Below are 21,528 nucleotides of genomic sequence, written 5' to 3'. Positions count from 1 at the left end.
GAGCAGCCCCCCCACCACGCACCCCGCCCCCACTTCGCTACCCCCACAGCGCCCCCTGCCCCCTCCCCCCCGCTAGCCATACTACCCCACAGTTACACTGGCGGTGAAGTATGGTCAGAAAACCTTCTGTGACTGGCCAGGCATGGGAAGACCTTCAAGCGACAAAGAGCTGTAAATCAGCCATTATTACTGGACCCAGTTTGTAGAGGTTTAGGTGCTCGAAAGCACGTCCGCTTCGGAGACGGCGCCATTAAAATTAAAGTTCCCTTGCAGGAGCTGGATGCACTGTTGCATCGTGAGACCGCGAGAAATGTCAGCAGCTGTGGGAGGGAGGCCATCATCCAGCAGTAGATTGATCGCAGCTAACGACGACGATGCGTGGTTTTTCCCACCGTCCGTAGCGCGAGAGCGCGCACCTGTGCCCTCTTGCAGGGCGAGCGGAGGGTTGATGAGGGTCTCCAGAGAGCGGGGGCCGTGCTCGGACAGGGGCAGGGGAAATCCGGGTATGAGGCAGGCGAAGATCAGCCTCTGCTCCTCCGAGCAGTTTCCCTGAAGAGCCTGGATCCACAGCAGGAAGAGCCGCACCCCTTCACGTCGCAGCTGTCGGGGGTGGGGTCCGGAGGGAGGCGGGGGGGGGGCAGGGAACACATGAGAGCCACACGCAACGGGCGACGCGCATCACAAATCCACAACCCAGAGTGAGCAGTAGTGACACCACATGCTCAGATAATAACCATTAGTCATAATTATAAGAATGCATTTCAGCCATTCCAAATTCACCAATGAAGACCTCTCCCCAACGCCGGGCAGTGCGGGTTTGGTGCAATGGGGGTAGAGACATCGGTTCTGGTATCGTTTGCCACCGATGCTCGCCGCGTCCGGGAATCAAACTAGGGTCGCCGGGTTCATTGCGCAGCGTACTGTAACCACCGCCGTTTCAGATGTCGTTCTGACAAACAACCCCCTCACCACCATTTCAGCAGCCAACGACGTATTGGCACCATCGCTTTGATTTGTATAAAGGCGTGCTTTCATTCCGCTTGGTTCGCAACAAATATTGCAAAGTTAAAGCGATCACAACTTCATTAAGTAGGGACACTGAAAAGTAAAAATGTTCCCAAATTTTACGGAAAGATGGCGACTCCCCCTTTAGACAGATATGCATTGTACTTTAAGCAATGAAACTTTGGAACATCTAATATGTACCCACAAACAACATGAGGTTGCATAAAACAGGCTCGTGATAACATTTGTTTTCATCGTCAAAAAACAAAAACTGTATAATTGCTTTAACAAATTACTATACAACTTTTATTTTCCTCTTTTTAATTAAAACCTACAGCAAATGCATGTCCAAGCTAGGCTGTTAAAAAAACACAAAACACACAAACAAATGCATGTCCAAGCTACGATAAAAAAAACGCAGCTTACTTTAAGAGAGTTTCCAGAATGAAGCAGTTTCTTTAAAATGAGCCCTGAAAGAGATGCAGAAGATGACAACACGTTGATTGGAACTAAACAACGCCACGTGCCGTCTGCTCGTGAGTGCAAGGGTATCGGCACGGAGCCCATAACCTGCCTTTTCTTATCTTATCGGCAAAATTTGTGCAACTTATTTTCTTTTACCAGGTAAAGCCGCCCCCCCCCCCCGCTATTAGCTCTGTTTCAGAGGCGACCTGGCCACGCATGATAGCTCATCGAAGTGGCTTATGTCATCATAACACGCGGGGATTTAGACTGTCGTAGCAGTTCCAACAATCTAAGCACGCGTAATTTGTTGTTAATGTGCAGGGCAAAATCGTTGGAACCCGGAGAACAATCCACTCGACCACCACGGGGGGGGGGGGGGGGGGGGAGAGATCACGCGGACTCCAAATATACAACAGGCACCGCCAAGGTCCGCGGTCGAAGCCACGACCTCCTGAGTAATACCGTACTACACAATTAATGTAAAAACCTGAAACAAAAAAGGTACGAATCATAAGACAATAAAAGTTTTTTTATTCGTACAATATGGCGATGTCCAAATCGGGTTATAATGAAGTATGGGTTTATCGATTGAAATATATTATCATAGTCACAATATACGAATCAATTTTATTGTGTGCATGCGTGTAAGATTCGCTCGTTTGATTTGTACATTATGTTTTATTATTTTTATGCTTGTTTACCCAGAAAAGCCTCAGTGAGGCTCATGACCCCCCCCTTTTTCAGGAGGATCCTGCCAAGGTTTTTCCCAGTAAGAGGCAGTGATTCCCTTGTACAATCCAAGTAATTTGCAGGTTAATTTCCAAATTTGATTAATTTGGGCCATGATACCAGCACACAGTGGCTTACTCTTTTTCGAATGACGGTCCGGGCTGTTGAATGTTCACTGTGAAGCAGACGGTGGCTAAGTTACTTATAGGCAACACACCCGCAGTGTTAAACCAGCTAAACTCAACCAAACGTTTGATTTTACCAGGTAAGGAATCAAAGTGATACGCATCTTTTTTTCAGAAGCGACCTGGCCACAATTGATGAATCAAGCAAGTGGCTTATCACGTCAAAATGTATCGTAGCCAAATACCCCTAAATGCATGTTTTAAATGTGAAGGGGAAAAACTGGAGGACCCAGAGAAAAATCCACGCAAACTCGAAATATACAGCAGGCATCAGGGTTGGGATCGAATCAACGACCTCCTGCATACCAGGCGAGGTAGTTAATATTTTGCCACCGTGGCACCCCGATTAGTCAGGCAGGTCACTGGATTAGAACCGTGGACCTTTGCAACAAAAGTGGCAAAATACATTACCGCTCGGCCATGTGACGGCACACACACGCGCGATTTTGTTCACACGATGATACCTGCAGCCACTAGAGGCATTACAATGCACCGAAATGCTACAAAAATATCTATCGATTCTTGGATCAACTCATGACCCAGAATGGTGACAATTCATCAAATCATACTCTTAGTTCTTTCGGTAAAGTCACGTAGGTAAAAAATGAAATAAAAAAAATAAAAAATTTTTATTCATTTTAATTTCATTTTTTACCTACGTGACTTTACCGAAAGAACTAAGAGTATTAATCCTTGCAGTCACGAAAGCTTCAAATCTAGAATTAATTCATCAAATCGCCCAGGGCATGAATCGTCACACGCCTAGTACCACACGGATTAAACTCTCAGAAACTGTCCATTAATGCTCAAATTCAATGTGGTCTCTTTTTTTATTCCAAATAAGCTTTTAAAAGCCTCTCCTGATTTAAATCACAGAGCACACTTTACTATTAATCTTTTACAGTACGTTTCACAATCGCATAATGTACTATCGCCTCTCCATAATAACAGGCAATGCTACAGCAGTGATCATAGGCAAAAACAAAAGACAAAGATCCCCCGCATAGCCTGTAACAGACTGTTGGGGGAAGTGCTGATAGCGAGGACCTACGAAGGCCGGCACGGCACACAAGGGAGTGGGTGGCCAGCACCACGCCCTAGTGGCGATGTTTACACACTGCACCAGGTACTCATTTGAGGCCGAGTCGACCTAAGAGAGGCCCAGGACCGGTACAGATATTCGTAGCTGGTGTTGGCCGTGAGCTGGAATCGAACTTTGGTCGCCGGGTTGGTAGCGCGGCGCGCGAACCGCTGCACCCAAATAAAGGCATCGCACTTAATCGCAAGCGAGCATTCGAACGCCAACCGCAGCAAACCCCGAGGAAACGCACCCGAAATCGCACTGGCAAAATATTAAGCGGCGGTTATAAATAACGCATTGGGCGGGCCCCGCTGCCTCTTGCAGCTGCGTGAAGCTGCTGCGATGCCGGCCCCGTTCTGGAATGCGACTTCACAGCGAACAAGCACCCAACAAGCCAGCGGCAGGAATGCCCCTCATCAAGCACCAGCGTCGCCACACTGTATAAACCACGCACGCACGCCCGTTATTTTCTCGTGCCACGCTGACTCGCAAACACAATTCAGCTGTGGCGTGTCAGATGTGTGTGCCGGTGGCCGTCGGTTTTTTTTTTTAAACAAGACTCGCACGTGGTGTACAATCCGCTTGTTAGACAAGAACCTCCCCCCAGGGGGTGGGGCAGGGGGGGGGATTATTTGACCATACTTCACCACTTTGGTCAGTGCGGGTTTGTGAAAGTAAAAAGAGGTGAGAGCGCAGGAGAACGACGCGGCTGTGGATTTTGCCGCACTGCCCCCTTTCCTGGCCACCACGTCGCCCAGCGACGGCGGCCGCCTATAAGCGACCTGTTGGTGCACCGTGGAGGTCACCCATCCAAGCGCTACCCAGGCTCAAAACCCGCTTAGCTTGCGAGATCCTCCGAACGAGATCGCAGCGCGTCCGCTGGGTGATTTGGTCATAGGCTGCAGGGCCACTGTAAATATGTATACACAAGCATAGGGGTGGAGGGGCCAACACCTTTACATCAACACTGAAAATCCAAACAAGAGACACTGCTGTAAAGCCCGCGACATAAATAGCTCGATCGTTGTTTACACTTGGGAAAATTCCTGCAGCCGCCCGCTGCCGTAAGATAAAAAAAATGCGAAAAATATAAACGATTTTAATTTGACCCCGTAAGGCCCACTGAGCTGTACAGCTCTTTTTCAGAAGTGACCTGGCCACAAATGATAGCTCGACAAAGTGGCTTATCACGTGGAAACTTATAGTAGCCAGATACATACCCTAAACACGTTTCTAAATATGAAGGGAAAAACCGGTAGCCCCAGAGGAAAATACACATGACCATGGGGAGAACATGCAAACTCCAAATATACAGGTGTCAGGGTCGCGATAGAACCCAAAACGACCTCCTCCATATCAGGCACGGTAGTTCACATCTCGCCATCGCCATGCCAAGTGAACACAAACTCGGGAAGCGAGTGAGCGGTGGTGATACTCGCATCAGGGGAGCAACGCGTGCTTGGCTTATTACTTGCAGGGTTGTTGGGGAGCGGTGGTGCAGCGGTCAGTGCACTGCCCTACGAATCCAGCGACACGGGTTAAATTCCCGTTCACAGCTAACACCAGTGACGATTATCTGAATCGGACCCGGGCCTCCCCTAGGTCGACTCGGCCTCAAATGTGTACCTGGTGCGGTGTTTAGTAAACATCGCCGGCCATCCACACCCCAGTGTGCCGTGCCGGCCTTCATAGGTGCTCGCTAACAGCACTTGCCCCAACAGTGTATTGAGGCTACACGGGGGGGGGGGGGGGTTGTTGTTTTTCGTACCTATACTGTGGAACTGCCATCTGTTGTGGATCCTCTCGGGCAGCTGCTGGAGAATTTTCTGTCAAACGAAACGGCACAGATCAAAAGAGGGGTAAACAGGGTTCACACAATCGCGGGAAACCAAAAACATGAGACTGATGTTTCCTATTACTTTTCGCTCACGGTTATATCTCAATCGCACGGTCCCACTTAGGGATTACATTTAAAATGACGCGAGGCATCGAGGGCTTTAACCGGCAACCCTGCCCGTGCTCACCTCTCCGACCTTCTCCAGAACTCCGGTCCTGCCTGGTGTCTAACATCTCCCGTGTTCTCTGAATTATAAGACCCACAATTTTCCTCCCCGCAAACCGCCCCCCCCCGTCCACCTGCTGTATGGCAACGCAAATTAAGGGGGTGCGGCATGCATGTGTGACCAGATTTGTATAACTTTAATGACAACGGAGACCAGGTTTGGGGTGCGTCAGATTTTCCGGAGCATCAGACCAGAGAACGCCAAAAGGGGAACGGTAAAAAGTAAATAATGTTTGGTGTTCTCTTGTCTGACACTGGTGAGACTAGGCCATAAAGAAGGCTGTCTCTAGTGTAGGCCAATCAGTTCCAAAGACAATGCATATGTTAATTATCAGAACATGATTTGTTTGCATGTTCACCACAAGTACGTGTGGTTAATGCAGACTTGATTCCTTGCAAAAGGTTTCCGTTTTGGTGTTTGAACGTCTTAACACCTCCTGTTTTATTGCCAGAAAAAGTAAAACCTATTCTTGTTTTCATACTTTGATACTGGCAAAAAAGGTCCCATGTTATATTTGAAAGTGTTGGGGCATTTGTGTACACGGTACTTTATTTAACGCGGGGAAGTTTGAGAAGTGTTTGTTGGGCGTGAAGCCCACTTTACAAACGAAGGCTGCTTCATGGAATCGTGCTTTCGTCATCAATGACACGTGACGAAGACATTTCGATTCTCAACTCGTACGGCACAGCAGTGTTACCGCCCTGCATCAGGGGACAGCCTTGACAGATGACAATCGCAATCCACTTCAACAAATCACTGCAACAGACGTCTTTATCCACACACTCGGGGAACGCCTTGCAAGGTCACAGAGAGAAATTTGTCGCACGTCAAGTGTTTAGCTCATTCTCAGAGCTGGAAGAAGATAAAGTGCGAGTCATGAAAACCGCATTTAAACTGGAGAGTTTATTTTGAACGGAGTCATTGGTAACCAAGCTGTAGCCATCACCTCACTGCACACGAGTGACTGAAGCATGGATTCGAACCCAGGATCTCAACAGGTGCTGCCTTGGTGCTCTGGCCTCTTAGCCAACCCGGCCAACCCAACAACATTTTTTCCTCGTTGAACTTGGACATTTTTTTTTCATCTCCTCGAACCGGTCAGACCACTCACGGTTTGTGTAGTAAGCGACGCCAAAACTACATGTCCACAACTGATGTATGATTTATGCCGCTCTCTTAGCCGCTAGGCCCATCACTATCTCTCTGGGACTCCGTCCCCACGCCACTCCCCTTCTCTCCCCTTCCAAATAGGAAGGAGACATCACAGCGATACACCACTCCGCTGCTCCCGACATGCTTATCTGGCTTGACCACCTGCATGTGACATTGTAGTTGTTGCTCTGTCAGCCATACGAAAGATGAAGCCAACTCAGCTTCTTCAACATCCATGTGCCCCCCCCCCACCCCCCGGTTCCCTTCCCCTACTCTCTCCCTCCCCCTGTTCCTTTCCTTCCCCCAGTATCTTCCACCCTTACTCTTCCTCGTATAACATCTTCATGTCCCCACACGTGGTCCCCACCTGCACGCGGCAGTGAGCCCAATTTTTCTCCTTTCGTTGGGCCCTGTCGCGACAAAATCGGGTTGCTGTTCGCGGAGTTTCTGTTGACCCCACCCCCCCCACCGCCGTTCTGTGATCGGCGTTTCGTGCAGAGCTCGCGTCGAGTTGCGATCTGATCTCATCTAGGATTTTATAAGGTGCTTTTGTAAAAAAGCACTTTACAAGAATTATAAATTGTACATTAGCATTGGCTGATGGGAAAAAGGCATGGGGGTTTGAGTGTTGGGGAAGGGACGGCAAGGAAGGGTGATGATAGGGAAAGGGAGGGTTTGAGGTTAGGAAGGGGGAGTATGGTTAAGGTTTTAAGGATGCAGACAGGACGTAGCAGAGGGATACGCTATTGAAACAGATAAAAGCATTAAAAAACAAATACATATCCCCGTGCCTTCGGACCACCCCCCCCGAATCTCTTCCTTTCTCTCCATCTCTCATTCTTTGTGCCTAAATTGCGCGCTCCCAGACGGTTTTGTTACGTCACGGGCGCATTACCCGTGTATCGATTGTGTTGATAGGTCAATGTTAGTGACTTGTTGCTGTAATTTGGCAACCCCTCCCCTACCGGACATCTGTGAACAAGAGTTTCATAGCTCATCGGATTCCTCCAGAATAAATAAAGATTGTGATAAGTTATTGTTGTTATTATTGTTGTTATTGTACACGGACAAAACGATACTCGCCCCGTAACTCAACTTCCCGACCAATGGCAAGCGACGACCCAGGGGACCAAGGTGAATCAGTACCTGCCCGCCGCTCCCCCACCTGGGCTACGAAGCACCATTTGCTAACCGCACGATGGCAAAACAACACAACGGTAAGCGAGCGTAACGCGAAAACATTAAAGTCACACGTCGCGTAGCCAACTGCGTGTGACCTTGAGTGTGTCGCAACACCAGGCAGTGGATTTTAATGGCTTGCACGACTCACTTTACACCCTAAAGTAACAAAGCGTTTGCCATTTTCACATCTTCACCATTGATTGCAGCACAAATGAGAACTGCCGAACCAAAGAATATGAATGTATTGTACCACGTGTGCACCTTTTCTTTTAACCAAAGAAATAAAAGGTCAATGCATCGCGTTCACAACAAACCTGATCGGTGGTAGTCGTCTACCAACGTGTTAAGAAAATTATTTAGCCAGCATTTCAAGAGAAATTATATTTATTTTTGGTAAACCACTCTCTCTGATCTGTCTCACAACGTATACTCCAATTTCCAGCGTCATTCCACGAGACGAAGAGGCTTCCATTTCGAACGTCCGCAGCTGGCAGTGCACCCCGCTCGTGATGCGTCCGGTCTGAGCCCCACTTGCAGTAATAAAAAAAAACATCCCTCGCCTTCGTTTATCGTCCCATCCTCGTGTGCCTCTTCATTTCCTTCAGCCAAGAAACTACCGGCGTGCATCAATCTGATAGCCATTAAGTCCGCGCGCACCTTGCAGCTTGCGTTCGACCCTTTCCGCGTCTAAGAGTTCACGTTTCGACAGTAAGCATATGGAATTTTCCTAAAGACACTGCGCTCACTTTGCGCCCGCAAGGAGGTGTTTTGCGATGCTTCGAGTGCGTACGCAGCGAGCAGCGACATTCGTGCCAATCTCAATATAGCGTAACCATCTGCTTCAGTGAAAACCGAAGTGTTAATAACTTAGGAGGTAATTTATAGAGCAGTATATACCGGGCAAGATCAACGGCCACGGAATATCTTGAATTAGGGGCAAAAGGTAAAAAAAGAAAGGTGAATCAATTTTTCTTCCATTTTTTTGTGGCAAACACTTAAGGTTGTAATAGGCCCATGAAGTAAATGCAATTCATGCACAGGGCGGTGTAATCAAAAAGGCGGTTAAAAGTTTAGGAGAGCTATAAAAAAATGAACACAGTCGTCAAGTTAATCATTTTGTTTGCCAAATTACGAGCAAGGCAGACCATTCGAATCGTGAAAAAATTAGTCTGTGACAAACACGCCAACATAAAATCAATAACAATGCAAAAAATATCTCCCACCTCGAAGATAAAGAGAATTGATTCCAACTCTTCCCTCTGAGACTTGTGACCTGCAAGAATAATAACATTAGCTGCCTTATAGTGGCACACAAAGACAAAGATCCCCCGTACAGCCTGTAACAGACTGCTGGGGCAAGTGCTGTTAGCGAGCACCTATGAAGGCCAGAACGGCACACAAGGGGGTGGGTGGCCAGCACCACGCCCTGTTGCCTTTGTCTCCCCAGTGTCGATGTTTACACACAACGCACCAGTTACTTATTTGATGCCGAGTCGACCTAGGGGAGGCCCAGGACCGGCTCAGATAATCGTAATTGGTGTTGGCCATAAGCGGGAACCGAACTCGGATCGCCTGGTTCGTAGCGCAGCGCGCTAACCGCTGCACCACCGTTCCCCATACACACACATACACATGGGATTGCAGAACCTGTTCTGTGCTCCATTATCAAACGTGAAAGAAAAAATTCAATTCAACAATAAATGCGGTTAAGGTGATGGTTGTAAGCCAAGAGAAAACAGTCACTCTGTACATGCCCACAAATGGTAAAACTGTCAAAACAATCGCAGATGTACGCACATTTAAGTGGCGCTGTTTGTTCACAGCCACACGACAAAGTCCTGTAACACTCTGAACAGGGAATTCTTTCCACATTGCAACCATTGCCCAAAGAGACATCCACTCAAGAGGCTGCCGCTAGAACATTCAGTCCTGAAATCCATCAGGTGAACACACGTGGGACACCTGTTAATAACGAGTAAATTTTGTCTCACGTACAAAGGGTCTGGTTATTCCGAGCTTAGTTGATGCTCAAACAAGATAATAATGATACACTGCGACGACACGACAAATGTTCCCTGCGGGAAAATATATAAAGGAGGATGAAGCTGAAATGTTAAACCAGCGTGAATCCTCAACAGAATGGAATGCCGTGAAACGATGTTTGTACGATATTTGGCTCAGTAGAATGTTTGTGTTTAGTTTGTTGTTCTTCCCGGGGCACCTCCGATTAGCGTAGTTGGCTACGTAACTTGCTGTACTGCCATTTCCTGGCTATCTCACGGGCCAAGCCTGCAACACTTGCTATTTTACAGGCAATCTAAAATTCTCGGCATAGCCAAGATTAACCCTGCTCAGCATTTAAAAGATCCGGCAAGATTAGGCCCAATCACAGGCCGATTCTTGTGGTTTACCCCAGCACTGTACCCCGAGGAACCAGATCCACGGAAGGTGAAAAATGGGTGTTTTTTTTCTCCCTTTTGAACGAAGCCAACCACGTTAATCGGAGGTACGGGGAGGTGGGGGAATGACAAAAAAACAAAACACAAAGAGCAATCTCCCCTTGGGGAGATTAAGTTTGCAACGCATGCAACGGCACCACCCCACCCCAGGTTACAAGGCGGCCGTGTTGTGTGCGGTTTTGGCACTCACCCTTCTGCTTGAGGCTGGCCTCAATGCTGACGAAATTCTCAAAGAACACGTAGTAGACGTGCGAGTAGTTGAACTCCAAGAACTGCTTGAGTTCACCTTGGTCCGCGGTGTCTGCAAGGCAACGGATTGGAAAACGGCACAACTCAAGGTTCAAGTGTATTTTTTTTATCTAGGCAGGTGAGAGCGCTGAATAGACCAGGGACGAGTCTCAGTTAAACTCTAAACCATTTTTATTTTACCAGATACGGATCGCTTAGTTCTATGGCACTTTTCCAGAAGAGACCTGGCCACAAATGATAGCTCGACGAGATGCCTTATAAAAATGTGAACATTTACAGCAGCTAAATACTCTAATAGCATTTTTCTAAAAAAGGGAAAAACCGGAGCAACCGGAGCACCCGGAGAAAAACCCACACGACCACAGGGAAAATGCAAACTACAAATATACAACAAGCGTCAAAGTTGGGATCGTACACACGATCTCCTGTATACCAGGCGAGGTAGTTAACATCTCGCCACCGTGGCACCCTTGAGTTGCAAGTGACCCAGGGCAGCGGTCTGCCAGTATGGGGTGATGATTGTCGCCATGCGTGTGTAACTTTAGTCAAACTGACGTAATTTTATGGATAACTAGCTTTACTCCCCGGCTTCGCCCGGGACTTGGATTCTTGTCTTGGATTAATACATGGCCTGCGCGGAGGGTGGGAGTGAATGTGTGACGTCGGTAGGCACACTGTGTGACGCTGCTGCATGCGGTGACATTACAGATGTGACGTCACCGCTCACTTGTCGTCCAAAATTAAAACAAGTATATGTTATACTTTTTGCATTGTGTACAGTCTGGAAGCTACCCACATGCTAAATTTCCAGTTTTTACATGTCGGGAAGTATGCTAAACATTTCGAACAGACAAACATATTCACAAATTTCCCTTTAATATATATATAAAGAGTGAATTATTCAATAACCCACTCATTGGAAACTTTAAAAGTTATGCAACCTCTGGCGGTACCTACCGACAAATAGAATATTTGGTCCGGGATCATGGACGATTATTACGTTTTTTAACACCCACGGTATTAATCAGGGAGGCCCGCTGGATTCGAACAGTGAGGCTCTGCAAGGAGCAGGCGAATGCATCCCCGCAAGGCGACGTCAAAGCCCGTAAACACAAAGCAGGCAAAGAGCAGTCACAGGTTCCTCCAAAATAATTTCCCAACGTGGCCACTCCTGTGCAGTTGAGATTACGAGGCCCTTAAACAAAAGCAAGCGCTGCAATTTAAACTTCCTGGAAACTCTTGCCAAAGCTGGTGTTCGCATCAGATTCAGATGTGTGGTTTTAGAAGGCTCACATTTAAAAAAACTACAAAGTAAAAAAATCATACCGGACCTCCGTACCTGTAATGCTGAAATTACCACGTTAGCATTTCGGCAATAGCTGCACACACCGAGAATGTCGCTTGCGGATAATGGAACTATTCACACTGCACGTTTCAATCCAGGACACGATACACGTTATCTCCGTTTTAATAACATTGGCAGGAGATCAGACCATGGCTGGCACACTCTTTTATTCGTGGAATTTATTATTTAATTACAATCCTGCAATGCTTTGTGGAATATAGATATATTTTTTCACTTGTCCAACATAAAATTTTACACAGGCACATGCAGCGTGCTCAACATATTCGCGTAAACTTTGACATTGTTCACGGCTAAACACCGTACTGCAGATAAGGCACCTGCTGTAAATGTCAAAAAATATATCAAGTGGGCGAGAAAATAGTTTTAACCCAAGGTGGAAAAGTATAACGTGTCGCAGCAGGAGCTCCAGTTTCTAACTTAAATCGTGAAAACTATTAAATCAAATCACGTGATGTAAAGAATATACAGCGCATCGTGAACACCACTAAGGAGTAAGAAGTATAACTAGTTTTAACGACAACAAATTACATAACTGCTTAAAGATATACTCATGCGCTCCACAGTGCAGCGTATCCGCGCAAGATAAAAGTCGATGTTCTGTCAGCCCCGGCGCACGTAACCTATCGCGCCGGGCCTTTACTCCGCAAGCTGAAAACGCCCATCTGGAAACCATCAGAGGTTTTTTTTTTTACGTCAAAATTATTTTCATTGCAGGCAAACCGTATTATGGGAAGGGCACCCGTTAATATACTCGCACGTTTTCGAGCCGCAATAACCGGGGGGTAATACGAATCGCTGAAAGGGTCCCCTCTGTATGCCTGGTGATGCAGTGCCCCCCCCACCACTACACGATCTGGCAGCGCAGATGGTAGATATTACCTGCGAACAAGGTTGCAACTGATAAAGCCACCGGGGGCACGTTCGTGCCACCACCTTCTGCGGTGGCCTCGTTCAAACTATAAACAAAACTGCTTTATTTTACCGGGTGAAACCCACTGAGCCATACAGCTCCTTTTTTCAAAAGCGACCTGACCACAAATGATAGCTCGACAAAGTGAATTATCACGTGGAAAGGTATAGCAGCCAAAAGATCTATATTGATTTTAAATGCGGACGGAAAAATAGGGGGACCTGGAGGAAAAAGCCACATGACCACGGGGAGAACATACAAACTTCAAATATACAGGTGTCAGGGTCAGGACCGAACCCACAACCTCCTGCCTACCAGGCAAACGAGATAACATCTTGCCACCGCAATGCCCCAGGGTCAAGGTCTCCGGCTGGAGGTGTGTCTTGCTCAGCCAAAGTTACATATCGACAGCTGTTTACTCGTGATGGGGGGTTCTAGGTTGGCGAGGGCATGAAGGGTGGTCCCGTATTGAGGGTGCTACGCTGCAGGCCTGGGTGGTACGCGCAAGTCCGTCTGTCGCGCTCCTTAGCTGTAACAGTTGCCGATGTTGTGCGAAGGTCTCTTAATTCAAGGTTTTAATAAGTCGAGGCTGGCGGCCCATTTTGGCATGTCTGGGACATCGGTCTATGTAGGTTCAGTCTGTCGGTTTATTTCGGGTAAGGCCCATTGAGCAAAAAGCTCTTTCAAAGGTGAGGGAGCCAAAAGGGCTGCTAAAGCTGCTCTGTATTTGAACGAGTGTCCCATAACTCGTGCAGGGCCATGTTGCGCAAAGTCAACGGTGGCCCAAAATCGCTTCCCTCCCGCAAAATGAAATGAATCAATGCCTACATTTCATAACCTTGACATATGGTGCACACTCCTCCTTGCTGGCTCACCATCAAGGGGAAAAAGGCTCCAAATCTTTTCAACGACTGGAAGTAATGCAGTCCATTGGCTCTGAAATATTGGTTGAGTGTAAAACCACGAACAATAAATTCACCCCCGCTATTCAGCCCTGTAATGACTGCTCTCAGCTGAGCTCTGCAACATTACTGTGAAAGAAGAAGCAAGCGCATGCAGTATTCTAATACCTCCGATTCGCATGGTTGGTCACGTACGGTGAGAAAGAAGTTAAACGTACATACAAATATACAAGCAGGTGCTCGATTTTTAATTGCTTATCCAAGCCATGGCTAATTCCGCAAGTAAAGGAGGCCTTCCAACAAGTAACAAGAGTCAACTAATTCTAATTGCATTAACTATAAAAAGTATAAAGTTAATACACAGTAGGAGGGCCTTGTCTAGACATTGCGCAGTCCGCTTAACTAAGCTGCCGAAACTAAAATTAGCCGTAATGAAATGCTTTCAGTAAATCTGAAAGCGCATGGAAACGCTTGCACGTTCGGCCGGAAAGTGTTTGCAATGTTATGAAACCATCGAACGGGGAAGCTAATGTAGACCGCCCTGTGCCAGTGGGTGCTACTTTGAGTAAGCAACCATGATAGTGGTAATGATGTTTAACTACACACGGCCAGAACGGCTCACTCCTCCTCCCCCCTCCGCCTTCATTGCACAGAGCCGCTGCCAGGGGTCGGCAAGCAGCGGCTTCTTCAGGACTGCTGCTTCGTGACAGTTATTTACTAAGGACAACCGGCCACCAGACCTCTGCCCCTACCACCCTCCACCTACCCTCATCCATGCCCATTTTACCACTTCACGCACGTGCCCCATAGCCCACGGCCTCTCTCTCCACGTTGCACCCATCAGACAGGTCCCTCTCTCACCGTAACCCTCCACCTTATTCTGCCTTGCCTATCCCCAGAAACATCAGCTCCATTCCCTGCCTCTGTCCCCTCCATCAAATCCCTCCCCTCCCTTACTAACCACCGTCAGCTTGCATTTTAAAGCGCCCTGGAAAAGGGGCGCTGCGCAAAATCCTAAGTAGAATAGTATTCACCACATTGCCTTGCGGCTCTTGAAAGAACTTTTTTATTATGATACCAAATTAGATTTTTTTTTCCTTATTACTTTGCTTGCCGACCCCTGGTTTGACCAATGCTCACCCCTGCTGCTACTCGTGAGTCACCCTTTGGGACATTTTTTTCCACCGCCCCACCAAGCACTTTCTCCATTTGTTGCTGTCGATGTCAAGCTGGTATCTCTGAAGCGCCGCTGCCGCTTGCCAACTCTGGAATGTACACTTCTCATTCTCATGCAGGACGGTCAGTCTGCTCTTTTATTTCCAGCCACAATATTAATTTGTGATTCAAGCACCCTCACGTACACGGTTCTTTGGTTCACAACATACCCAGGGGTTAATTATAATCACAGTTATGGTGGGCATTGTTAACCGACATTACAATTCCATTGTAATCGCAGCTCATTACGAACGACACGATCGCAATTGTGGTTGGAATCCCTCGGGCCTGGTTCACAGTGAATTGTGGACATCGGAACCTTTATTCAATTGTTTGCGGAGCACATTCTGATCCAAACTTCAGGTCGATCCACTGCTGTATTATCACTGATTGGTCCACATCTAAATCGCATCCACTGCACAAACCATGGCAGTCGATGCGGATACCTGATGGTGGACAAATGGAAAATTTAAAACTCTCCAGCGGTGTGAGACAGTGGTCATCCAGAACAGAGACCGTACAGCGTATGACGCAATGCCCGATCCCACAAATACGAAGGAGACATCACAGCGATACACTCCGCTACTCCTGACGCGGTTATCTGGCTTGAACACATTGAATGTGCAATTGTAGTTGTTGCTCTGCATTTCCATCAGCCATACGAAAGAAGAAGAAAACTGACTGGCATGTGTCGATAACCCATAGGGCCTGGAGTGTTGCTAAAGCACTTCAGGAAAGACACGGTTTTGCTTCCTCCACTCTCCTCTGCTATGGGCTTGCTTGCTTATACCTTTGACAAAAGGAAGACGTTACGACCGTTACACATGGTCAAGCCCTGTCGCCTTCAATCAAGTGAACATGGATGTCACATCTTATTATTTTCGCCATAAAACACTGAATTAATAATGGCTAGAGCTTTGCGGGATAGTACAAATCTACAGCGGCTTTTCGTGGTAATGCATCACAGGCTTCATTTTATCCTGGGTAAACAAATTTAATAATAATGTAATTATAATAACCCTTGCAACATTTCCCTGCTGCTTAAAGAGATGTTTGAGATTTAAACTGATAAGTACCTCAACTCAAGCCTCATATCCTATAATCAGCATCGAATAAAGAGCCAGGGCTTTCATCATCTTGTGAACAACCTAGCTTTTTATTGGCATTATTCTCACTCATGTGGGGGTCTGCCTTCCTGCTCCTCCTTCTCCACTCATTCCCATCCTTGGCCATCATCTCCACGTCCACTCCACACACTAATTCGTATCGTGGTTCATTGCGCCCAGCCGCCTCTTGCTAGTCCCTCCTCTCAATTCTCCACCCTGGTGCTTAGGAGGTTATCAACCTTCCTCCAATGTGGTTTTGCTATCCATTCGTGCTGCATCCTCGCGATCTGAGTCAACGCTCTCTCGGCTTGTCTAAGACGGGCACCGCCACAATTTTGCCGTCTTCCTCGTCTCCGTCGCTAACACGATTCAGTCTTGCAATCCCCGAGATCCATCTCACCATCCTGAATTCTGTGGTGTGCAACATCTGACGTACTTTATAAGGTCGAATTTATGACACACAAAGTAGTTTCTTGCCACAAATGAACCACAGCACCGTGCTGATTTCGTCAAGGGGCATAAACCAACAAGTAAACTCCGGTTATCCTCGAGCCGTGTCCTTCTAAATGAGCTATCCAGATTTAAATCTAGATTCAGAACTCATTTCTTCAGAATAGCGTTTTGTGTTCAGTTTGTTGTCCTTCCCCAGCACCTCCGATTAGCACGGTTGGCTACGTACGGTGCGAAATAAGTTTAACATACATCTGCTGTTCCTTCCACAAGCAGAATCGTAAGTCAATATATCTATAAAAACACTAATTAATTGTCCAATAACACCTTAATACATAGAGAACCGCAGAGCTTGGGAAAATGTTGGCGCCGGCTCATCAAGTGGTTGCCTTCCTGCTTGTCTGTGGTTTCTCGCGCCTCCGAGTCGTTCTAAGCGAGAGAGTAAATACTGTGTGCTTTACAGGTTGAAAATATGATAACACTTTTCTTATCAGTGTATTCACGCCAACAGTTGCTTTATAACCAGCCGAGTGTCAAAAATGGCCCCGTTACTGTCTTATGCGACTAACCTTCCTAAGTGATACCTATTACGTAATAAAAAAATGCACCAAAAAATGTTCATTGGCAATTAATCTTTAAATATCTGCAACACCCTTAAAAATCAATATCGACCTACCATTTGACTTTGTAATGATCCCAAGGTCCTGGCACAGGTAATGACGCAGCTATTGCATGCAATCATTTTTAGAATGTTTGGTTAAAAGCCACGACACATTAACCAGGAGTGAGCTTAATGAGATGCATTACCTCTCTACATTGCAACTAGGTGAGCGTGAACCCCAATTCACGATCATCCATTCTTCGTAGGCTTGACAAACTTAATCAATGTCCACACATCATAAAATGTACACATTGCAGCCACTGTGAGCCAACTGGTTCTAAGCTCAGGATCTGAGCCTTATTTTCACAACTGGGCAGAGTTGGGGGATCTGTACATTAGTCATAAATTATTGGTCGAGCTTAAACATGATTTATTTAACCAGGTTAATGGCCACGAAGCTCATTCGAGATTTTTTGATCTCCAACCAGGTAAGATCTCACTGAGATTCTGGGTTCCATGTTCTCTATAAGACAGATGCGTGCAGATTCAGGTTCATCACCTCTTTCACCAAGGATTGAATGATGTCCATAACCTTTCACAAGGTGAGTCTATTGAGATTCATGACATCTTTATCCAGATGAGCAATGACTGACATTCAGGAACTCTCTCATCAGGTGAACTGCTCGTTGACATTCACAACATTTTTAGACAGGTGAGGGTATATTGGCATTCATGATATCTTAAGGCAGGTATATTGAGATTCACGTATCTTTAGACAGGTTAGGGTATATTGAGATTCATGATATCTTCCAGGTGTGCGCTCTGAGATTCACTACTTTAGCCAGGTGTTCGATGTCATGCATTACTTGTTTTCTCAGCGGGTCTACCGATATGTATATTACCTCTCTCTCAGCTCATTGACAGTCAGTACCTATTTCACCAGGTGAGTGCTCGATGACGCGCAAGCCTCTTTAGTTACACGCTCATTGTCATGTGTCACCTGTTTCAGCAGGTGAACAATCACTTAGAAGCTAAGTGTTAATTGATACTTTTTCTTTTACCAGGTGCGGTGAGTTCATTGACGATCCATTACCTCTTTCAATTGAAAGTCACGATCTAATTCACCAACCAGGTCGTGATATCTAGGTCTTCTTTTACAGATCCAATAACTCTTTAAACAGGTAATTTCGCACCGAGCTGCATGCATCGACTCTTCAGGTAAGTGCCCATTGAGATTGACGACCTCTTTGATAATGCATCTGAATACCCATTCAGATGCATTACCTCTTTCACAGGCGAGCTCTCAATGAGATCAATTTACCTCTTTGCCAAGCAAGTGAGAAGGTCCGTCCATTGCGTCGATTACACATATCTCAAATAGCAATGCATCGAACTGGCACGTCACGTGTCGCAGAGCATTGCTGCACCACCACAAAGACAAAGAACCAGGTACTCATTTGAGGCCGAGTCGACCTAGGGGAGGCCCGGGATCGGTTCAGATAATCGTTACTGGTGTTGCCCGTGAGCGGAAATTGAATTCGGGTAACCGGTTTCGTAGCACACCGCGCCCCATAACACACGCCACCAACAACAACCTCTCACCGCCAAATCCCCAGCAGATAGCACCACGTCTGTCAACAATAACAACACATCTGCACAACCCCCACCACTGATCAGAAGCCACCCACCGCCCCCAAACAAACTACCGCAACATGAGTGATGATGATACTGCCGGTACTGTTGCTGATGAGTGATACCAATGCTGCTATTGATTCCGATGTTGTTGATGTTTATGCTAGTGATGGTGGTGTTGATGGTGATGCTGCTGTTGGTTATGAGTGCTGATGATGCTACTGATCCTGGCGTTGTTGATGATAAGTGTTCATGATGCTGATGGTATTGCTCGTGATGGTGCTATTGCAAATGAATGAACATGCTGCTGCTGCTGGTGTTGGTGTTGTTGATGATGGGTACTCGTGGTGGTGGCAATGATGCTGCTGCTGAGCGATGATGATGCTGGTGCTGATCCTGTTGATGATGCTCGTGGTGGTGGTGATAATGATGCCGCTGTTGCTCATGAGGTTAACGATGGTGCTGAATGTTGGGTGCTGATATCACTGCTGTTGATGATGGTGTTGGTGGTGGTAGTGCCGGTTGCCGCTGACGATAGCGGCGGTGCGGCGAATGCCGCGGGCGACTGTCGGCATGCACCCACCTATGACGGTCCTCAGGTGCTTGAGGCGAGTGAGGACATCCTTCTTGGGGTCCAGAATCTTCTGCATCGACTTCTTCACGTCGCCCGCGTGAGGCTTTTTGGAAAACATGGCGGCGGCACCACCGCCACCACCACCACCGCCACCACCTCCTCTTCTCGCCCGTCCGTCTGTCACCGCACGAGTGTCCGCCCGTCGGCTTGCTCCAGCCCTGGGCGAGCGAGGGAGCGAGGGAGCGGCTGAAGCAGGCTGGCAGGGGGGGGGGAGGCCGTCCTGAGGAGCACGTTACATGACGCGGCTGGAGAACGGAGGGACGCGGCTCACAGCTGTCACTGGCGCCGTCATGGCGGGCCGAGCGCGACACGCCCACTTCCGCCACCGCGGGACACGCCCACTTCCGATGGGGGCGTGGAGGAATCGAGACACGCCCACACTTATTCTTCTTGGTTCTTTTGGTAAAGTCACGCAGAATGGAAGTAATAAAATAAAAAAAGCATAATAATTTAATTTCTATTATTTTATTATTTCCATTTCCATTCTAAATAAAACATAAAAAATTTATTTTTATTATTTTATTGTTTCCATTCTACGTGACTTTACCGAAAGAAATAATAAAATAATAAAAATAAAACATAACTTAATTTTTTTATTATTTCCATTCTACGTGACTTTACCGAAAGAACCAAGAAGATGAATCCCTGCAGTCACGAAAGCTTTAAATCGAAATTTACGCCCAAACTTATTTGAATTTCCATCTGAATGAGAATTCAAAGGGGGAATCGGGTGAGCTGTAAAGCTCTTTCTTTCCCCATAGATGTCCAGTAAGGGGCGGGTAAGGACGTTACGACGACAACCGGTACAAAAATATTCGATAGTAGTGCAAAGTCCAAGACGGGTCAACAAATCAGCCAAACACACACAAATACAACTAAGGGGCCCTCCATAAATGACGTCACGCGATTTTGGACGATTTTTGACCCCCCCCCCCATCGTCACAAAAAGTCAGACCCCCCTCAAATATGACGTCACAAAGCTCTGCCCCCCCCCCCCCGCCAAAAAAATACAACATGCTTCAAATCTATTTAAACTATTGTCATTGTAGTGCGTATTTAATGTGCCGCTGTACTTCATAGCTCATCGGATTCCTCCTGTATAGCTACATATGCTGATCTTTAGTTGATTCGATTGTCACAGTATCGAGTCAAGGTTGATACCATTTGCCCCATTGTGATGGGCGTAGAATGCAATGTATAGCAGTGAGCCGCGTTGCCATGCACTGAATTACTAGGACACGTGGGTTGTTACGTGGTACGATGCATTACGTATCATTACGTGAGCGCAATAATCGATTTATATCGATTCATATCGATGAATCCGTAAGGCGATCTGACGACACCTGCTGGCGATATTGAAGCACTGTCCTCCTCCAACTGCCTGGCCCCAGATCCAAGTCGATTTCATGGTTAGGAGCAAGGATAGAGATTGGTGGGCTCATGTGGTTATGGTTAGGTGCAGGGCTAGAGATTGATTCGCTAGTGTGGCTAGGGTTAGGATCAAGGCTAGAGAGGTGGGCTCGTGTGGTTATGGTTCGGTGCAGGGCTAGAGATTGATTTGCTAGTGTGGTTATGGTTAGGCGCAAGGCTAGAGAGTGGTGGGGTAGTGTGGTTATGGTTCGGAGCAGGGCTAGAGATTGATTAGATAGTGTGGTTAGGATTAGGAGTAGGGCTAGAGTCTGGTTGGCGAGCATGATGTTAACCTGAGATAGTGTGACCTCCATTTGCCAAGTACGGCCTTTTTTGACTCTTTATTAACTTATTAAAATGTTCTTGTTGGCATTGCCGCTCCGTTTCAGGACAGCGCTTCTATTCAGTCGGTCCCTGCAAAGACTGGTACGGTGCACCACACACGTGCGTGGGAGCGACAACTTTTCGCGAAACACGTGTTCAGATCGTCGAAGCGAATTGTATGGCACCGTTTTAAAAAACGCAATCTCGCGCGGAACAACTGAGCATGCTATTGATGGACCGAGTCGACTCATCTCTGGCATGAGCTCGTGGAATTTCCACCAGGGGTGCGGTGCTGAGCGTGGTTAGTTTGAGCAGGGCGGCTCTTTGATCGTGCGAAACGCAGCAGCTGACAATGACGACACTTCAATCACTGGGCTATGTTGCAGCAATGGTGTGTTTAAAGATGCG

The 21,528-nt window shown here is 47.1% G+C and overlaps 1 protein-coding gene across 4 annotated transcripts in view; it reads right to left on the bottom strand.

The window, feature by feature from the left end:
• The window catches only part of LOC144723543 (ral GTPase-activating protein subunit alpha-1-like), a 74,942-nt gene extending 55,241 nt beyond the window's left edge, over positions 1-19,701 (bottom strand). For all 4 annotated transcript variants that reach the window (XM_078602373.1, XM_078602374.1, XM_078602375.1 and 1 more), the window contains exons 1-6: positions 19,336-19,701; positions 10,512-10,622; positions 9,086-9,135; positions 5,234-5,291; positions 1,432-1,475; positions 417-600 (exon numbers count right to left, since the gene is read on the bottom strand). In XM_078602373.1, the coding sequence (XP_078458499.1) occupies positions 417-600; positions 1,432-1,475; positions 5,234-5,291; positions 9,086-9,135; positions 10,512-10,622; positions 19,336-19,444 (556 nt within the window). In that variant the 5' untranslated portion in view covers positions 19,445-19,701. The remainder of the gene's footprint in view (positions 1-416; positions 601-1,431; positions 1,476-5,233; positions 5,292-9,085; positions 9,136-10,511; positions 10,623-19,335) is intronic.
• Between the last annotated feature and the right edge of the window lie 1,827 nt (positions 19,702-21,528).

This window comes from Lampetra planeri, chromosome 18 (assembly GCF_965212315.1).
Source record: "Lampetra planeri chromosome 18, kcLamPlan1.2.h2, whole genome shotgun sequence".
Taxonomy (NCBI): domain Eukaryota; kingdom Metazoa; phylum Chordata; class Hyperoartia; order Petromyzontiformes; family Petromyzontidae; genus Lampetra; species Lampetra planeri.
The sequence above is the reverse complement of the archived record's forward strand: the minus strand, read 5'-3'. Positions and strand labels throughout refer to the sequence as shown.